Source organism: Pelodiscus sinensis, chromosome 1 (assembly GCF_052426305.1).
Source record: "Pelodiscus sinensis isolate ZL-2025 chromosome 1, ASM5242630v1, whole genome shotgun sequence".
Taxonomy (NCBI): domain Eukaryota; kingdom Metazoa; phylum Chordata; order Testudines; family Trionychidae; genus Pelodiscus; species Pelodiscus sinensis.
The window spans coordinates 354,805,957-354,812,524 of record NC_143052.1 but is presented as its reverse complement, the minus strand read 5'-3'; the positions used below and the strand labels follow the sequence as shown (position 1 = coordinate 354,812,524).

The 6,568-nt window shown below is 51.8% G+C and overlaps 1 protein-coding gene across 1 annotated transcript; it reads left to right on the top strand.

The window, feature by feature from the left end:
- The first annotated feature begins 1,217 nt into the window (after positions 1-1,217).
- LOC149526071 (olfactory receptor 52J3-like) lies at positions 1,218-2,270 on the top strand. Its single transcript, XM_089771009.1, has one exon. The coding sequence runs from the start codon at positions 1,263-1,265 to the stop codon at positions 2,268-2,270; it is 1,008 nt and encodes a 335-aa protein (XP_089627135.1). The 5' UTR covers positions 1,218-1,262.
- The last annotated feature ends 4,298 nt before the right edge of the window (positions 2,271-6,568 follow it).

The following is a 6,568-nucleotide window of genomic DNA, read 5'->3' as shown; positions in this document are numbered from 1 at the left end:
TTTGCGCAAGAACACTGACTTTGTAATGTACAAAATCAGTGGTTCTTGTGCAAATACTTTGATGCTCCTGCTCAGGGATAAGCCCTCTTGTACAAATATTCTTGTGCAAGAGGGCCAGTGTAGACAGCCACCTTAATTTCTTGCACAAGAAAGCCCGATGGCTAAAATGGCCATTGCAGCTTTCTTGCGCAAGAGAGCATCTATACTGGGCATGGATGCTTTTGCACAAAAGCACATGCCAGTATAGACTCTCTCTTGCACAAATACTTTTAACAGAAAAACTTTTCTGTTAAAAGTCTTTGCACAAAATCTTGCCAATCTAGACGCAGCCTCAATGTTTAACTTGGTGCTTTTTTACTGTAGCATCGAGGAATAATTGCTGTCCAATGCACTCTTATTAAAGAGCCCCCAATTTTAACTGTCAGCTCCCTGCTTACATTTTTTGTTCCAATCAGCTGTGCTAATAATTTGCTGCCGCTTTAGAGAATGAACCCCTTTCAAGCACTAAGTCTCTATGGATATTTCTGGTTAGGAACTCTTATCTATATGTCAGTTGGAATGTAATCAGTTCCAAACTTTTATATTGTTGTTCTCTGTTTGTGTCCTTTGTCTGCCTCTTCTCTCTATGAAACAGTCGCAGATTTGCCATCTGTCTGCATAGGACAGCCTCCCCAATTCTCACAGTCCGTCTCAGAAACCCCCTTTTTAGCTGCGATTTCCTTTGTACAGACTCAGTGACCAAATCTGAGCACGTGTCTAGAACAAGTAATCTTCCACCCCTCTCCTTCAGAATTGGACCATTGTGTTTGTTTTTCCCACCACCGGGAATGTACAGGTGTTTTCACACGGCTGCTACACATGATAGGCAGGTTTTTGTTCCATGAGATGTGTTGCAGGAGGGATGTTTCCCCAAGCACATGGCTTGGCAAAGCCTCAGATGGTCTCCACTCTCAGATTTTGAGCAGTGGGGTGACTAGAAATCCCTACAGTGTTGGAGAGTCAGTGGCTCATCATTCATGTCTCTGGACAATGGAAAAGTCATTTCTCGGTGTGTGAAGTGCAAAAAACGTGCTTCACCCGTGACATGAGAACAGCCTCCAGTAGCGCATGTCGTGTCTCATGTTAACATGGTCTCTCCCTCCAGGCATTTGGACTGTGACCATCACCCTGGAGCCTGGGCACAGACAGGCCATCAGGGGAACATACGGTCCTTGCTGGAGACACCGTTCTGTTTTGGAGTTGGACGCCTTCTCCCCTGCTCCATGTCAGATTTCAACACCACCGACTTCACCAACCCCTCCACTTTCATCCTGCTGGGCATCCCTGGCTGGGAGTCAGCCCATGGCTGGATCTCCATCCCCTTCTGCATCACGTACGCCATCGCCCTCTTCGGGAACCTCACCATCCTGTTGGTTGTGAAGCTGGAGCCGAGCCTCCACGTGCCCATGTACTATTTCCTCTGCATGCTGGCTGTCACCGACCTGGTCCTCTCCACATCCCTGCTGCCAAAAACACTGAGCATCTTCTGGTTCAATTCCAGGGAGATCGATTTCAGCGCCTGCCTCGCCCAGATGTTCTTCATGCTCAGCTCCATAGCGGTGGAGTCTGGGATCTTGGTGGCCATGGCGTTGGATCGCTACGTGGCCATCTGCCACCCCCTGAGACATTCCACCATCCTCACACACTCGGTGGTCGCCAAGATCGGCCTGGCCGTGGTGCTGCGTGGGGTCACACTCGCATTGCCCAATCCCTTCCTGGCCAGGCGGTGGCCTTATTGCCGAACCAACATCATCTCCCACACGCACTGCGAGCACATGGCCGTGGTGAAGCTGGCCTGCGCCGACACCCGCATTAATAGCTACTACGGACTCTTTGTGTTGTTCTTAGTGTCTGCTCCTGATGTGTTTTTTATCACCATGTCCTACACCCAGATCCTCAGGGCCGTCTTCAGCCTCCCCACCAAGGATGCCTGGATCAAGACTTTCGGGACCTGCGGCTCCCACCTGGGTGCCATTTTAGGCTTTTACATCCCGTATCTCTTCTCCTTCCTCACGCACCGCTTTGGCCACAATGTGCCCCTATATTTCCAAGTTCTCATTGGCAACATGTACGTCCTGGGGCCCCCCACGCTGAACCCCATCATCTACGGGGTGAAGACCCAGCAGATCCGGGACAGGCTGCTCTGTCTGTTTACGCGTAAAGGGACTCGGAAAGCTTTTGCCTGGGGCTCCAGCTGGCAGACCACATCCCATGCAACTCTGGTGGGTTAGAATGGGCTGTGCTCTCTTCCCTCAATCAGGTACTAGACAGTCAATGGACTATTCCAGCACGACAAACTCTCGAGTTGGTGTGTGTTTGTAACTGGCACCAGGTAGATTTGTATGTCTGCACTACAGCGCTAATTCGAACTAACGCATCCAGACTAAAAAACTAGTTCGAATTAGCGTTTTGCTCATTCGAACAAGCATGTCCACACAGAGTGGACCCTGAACCGGGGTTAAGGATGGCCGGAAGCAGTGCCGGCAGGGCATCAGAGGAGGACTTAGAGTGTGGAGCTGCTGTCTCAGGCTAGCCGAGGGCTGCGCTTAAAGGGACCCGACCCCCACCCCGGACAGACAGTTCTAAGGGGTGCCCCGCTTGCAAAGCAGTCCTGGCTTGGAGTGCCCGGAGTACCCACACTGGGCACATCACACCACTCGGCCATCAGACCGGCTGCACTTGCCGCAGGCTGCCATCTGGGGAGAGGGGGCAATTGGGGGGCTGCAGGAGAGGTTCCACCCCCAGAAGCCCGCAGAGGCAGCCCAGTCCTCCCCATCGGGGGCGCGTACCCCATTCCTCCCTCACCTCCTTCCACTTACCCTCCCTAGCCCCCCTTCCTCATGTACAAAATAAAGGACACGTGTGGTCAAAAATAGAATCTCTCTTTATTGAACAAAACTGGAAGAGACTGGGAAAAGGAGGTGGGAGAAGGGAAGTCAGAGGGTGGGAGAGGAGAGGGCAACTACAATGATGAGGGGTTTAGAACAGGTCCCATATGAAGAGAGGCTAAACAGACTGGGACTTTTCAGCTTAGAAAAGAGGAGATGGAGGGGGGATATGATAGAGGTCTATAAAAGTATGAGTGGGGTGGAGAGGATGCATACAGAAAAGTTCTTCATTAGCTCCCATAAGGAAGGACTAGAGGACACTAGAGGAAAGGAATGGGTAGCAGGCTTCAAACTAATAACAGAAAGTTCTTCTTCACAAAGCAAATAGTCAACCTGTGGAACTCCTTGCTGCAGGAGGCTGTGAAGGCTAGAACTAGAACAGAGTTTAAAGAGAAGTGAGGTAAATTCATGGAGGCTGGGTCCATGGAGTGCTATTAGCTAGGGGTAGAAATGGTGTCCCTGGCCTCTGTTTGTGGAAGGCTGGAGATGGATGGCACGAGACAAATGGCTTGGTTATTGTTTTGGTCCATCCCCTCCAGGGTCCCTAGCATTGGCCGCTGTCGGCAGACAGGCTACTGGGCTAGATGGACCTTTGGTCTGACCCAGGACGGCTATTCTAAGCTCAGGGCTCAGGGTCGGGGGTCTCAGTGGACCACCTTGATTTTCATGCACACCTGCTCCTGGGTGGCCAGGCTGGCAGCTCTCCTGCCCTAGACGGCCACTGTCCTGTGCCTAGTGCAGAGGTCATGGACGAGGTCCACAATGTCTGCACTGGACCAGGCGGGTGCCCGCCTCTTGCGGTCTTGGGCAAGCTCCCGGCAGCCGCCAGCCTGGTCCCGGGAAGAGGGGGAGGGCTGGGGGGCATCGGGTGGCTGGCTCGAGCCGTGCCAGGTGCAGGGTGTGTGTGCTGGCTGGGTGCTGGCAGGCTTGCACCTGGCACAAACTGTGTAGCTAGCCCGTGGCCCTTTAAGGGGTCCGGGGCCGGGAGGGGGGCATAAAGTTTCCCTGGTGTTGGCCAGAGTGGCCACCAGGGCAAGCTGGGGAGGACTAGCCTCCCACTAGTTCGAATTAAGGGGCTACACACCCCTTAATTCGGACTAGTAAATTCAAACTAGGTTTAATCCTCATGGAATGAGGATTACCTAATTCAAACTAAGCGCTCCGTTCGTTCTAATTAAATTCGAACTAACGGAGCGCTAGTGTAATGCCTATGAAAGTTAGTTCGAACTAACTTTGTAGTGTAGACATACCCTGACACAGCCTGGCACCTCCGATTCCAGGTCCCCCCGGGAGAGCCTGGGGCAGACTAAACCCAATGCAAATACTGCTCTAGGATCTGTTCTCCACCCTTGTTTGAGGGCAGTGTTAGGTGAGGGAGGGGGGTCATGAGGCCTCTGGCCCTGGGTTGGCCCCCACTGCCCCCTGCCCACAAAAACACTGCTCATGTCGCCTCCAGTGAGTCGCTTCCCCCAAGTGATGCATTGGCAGGTCTCTGTGAGTGGAAACAGAGCCCGGGGTGTTCCCACCTCCCAGGAGCGGGGTGATCCCTCACCCTGGCATGTTCTAAATCCCTCAGATTCACCTTGAGAGGGGGGTGACAGCGTCCCCTCGAACGCCCTTGTCCCTCTCTCCGGCCCCAGTGTCTTCCAGCCACTCCCCTGCCTCCCAGCCAACACACAGGCCCCACAGAGCAGGAGTCCGGTCCCGTCTAGGCATGAGGGAGAAATGGTGGTGACACAGCAGGGAAGGCAGGACCTCTGGGTTCTGTCTCACTCGGACATTCAATCTCTGTGTGACTTTGGAACAGTCATGTCGCCCCCCTGCCTCAGTTTCCCTATGTCTATCATGGGGATGGACTTTCAATTGCTGGGTATCTTGAAGGGCTTAAAAGAAAAGCCGCCGCACAAAACGACGATAGTTACTGATTAGAACGACTGATCGCGACAGCCCTGTGCATCTTCAGGGCGTGTTCACATCTCTCCTCAGCCATCTTTCTCCAGAGCTTTTTGTTTACCATCAACCTGTCCTTCCTGGGAATTTTAGCTCCATAGTAACCCAAGATTTTCAGCCCAATAAACAATCATTGTTCAATACACGCAAATGCCCAGAGCGGCCAATTCCTCCCTGACTCAGCCCAGAGCTCAGGAGTTCCCCTCGCCCTGTGGGAAGGGCCCTTAAATGATTTTTACTCCTAAATCTCGATAAATAGCCCACGAGCCCGGACGGGCTCATCTCCAGCCTGTTTACATCCAGACGCTGCGTCTCTGCTCGGGGCTGAGGGAACCCCGCTGGGATTGCACGGAGATCTGTTATAAACGGTGCACTCCCCGCTGTCGGCTCTCGGCGTGGGCGGGTCCAGGCTATGCTGGGGTCAGAGCGGCGTGGGCGAAGGTGAACGGAGCGGGGTTTCCAGGGAAGACACTCGCATCTCACAAGTCCAAGGCCCCGAGGAAGACTCCACAGCCTGACAGACCCAGTGCACGGTGCGTGTGAGGGGACAGAGGGAAAGTCTGGGATCCTTCGCCCACTGCACAGACATTAAACTCCCAGGCCCTTGACCCGGGGATGAGGTTGCTCCAGTGTCACTGGCCAAAATGTCCCTTTTTGATACCTTCGTCCCCCTCTCCGGTCAATGTCCTCCAGTTCCCAGGGGCTGTGTTTCAGTGCCAGAGGGACTCCATCAGGATGAAAGGGGTTAATAGATGTGTGGTACAAAGCCAGATTCTGGGGCTGCGAGCTGGACTTTACTTAACCCCCACTGAGGGAAAACTCCCCTCGGAGTTAGAACTGAGTAAAGAGCTCAGGAGCCAGCCGGGTCTGAATGCTCAGAGGCAGCCTCGCCTCCTCGTGCTCGGTGTATTTCCAAACACACATTGGCCTTCCTAATTACACCCCATCACCCATCTATATGCTCAGAATTTTTTTTAACCAATCACATGTCAGGTCTTCTATTCTTTCCTAACCTTGTTATATCTTATCTTTAAAACGTTTCCTTCATTTGTTCTATTTCAAAGTTAAACACAGATCTCTCCTGTGTTTACCACTTGCTTGCTTTTGGCTCGGCTACTGCCCGATTTGTGTGCTTTTGGTTCCAAATGAGGTGACTGTTTGTTCGGTGGGTTGTTATTTCTGGTGTCGGTAAGTCTGGACGACATTCCTCTTTCGACAGAGGAATGTAAATGAAGGACTTTGAAATTGCAAATGAAGCACTTCATTTGCATAATGGATTCCGATCGCTTTTTCGACAAAGTATTTTTCAGAGAGAAAACCCAGCGGTCTAGACACAGTTCTTTCCGGGGGGAAAAAACCCTTTTTCAATAGAACCTATAAACCTCATTTTTTCAGGCCTTAGTGTTCTTTCATAAAAAGTTTTTTTTTTTTTCAAAAGAACTGCATCGACACCGCAGGGATGTTTTTTCGAAAAATCCTTTGTTGAAAAAGCAATCGGCATCCATGATGCAAAGGAAGTGCGGAATTTGAAAATCAGCGCTAAATTTGCAATTTTGAAGTCCTTCGTTTCCATTCCTCTTTCGAAAGAGGAATGTACTCCAAAAGGACCCTAACGTTCTCCTGTAGCTGCTCTTCTACACCCTCCTTGACTGGCACTGTCCTGTAAAGTATTTCATCTCCTCCGGTGATAT

What these genes read in the sequence shown, in the direction of transcription:
- LOC149526071 (XM_089771009.1), top strand. Translation starts at nt 1,263, where the DNA reads ATGTCAGATTTCAACACCACCGACTTCACCAACCCCTCCACTTTCATC.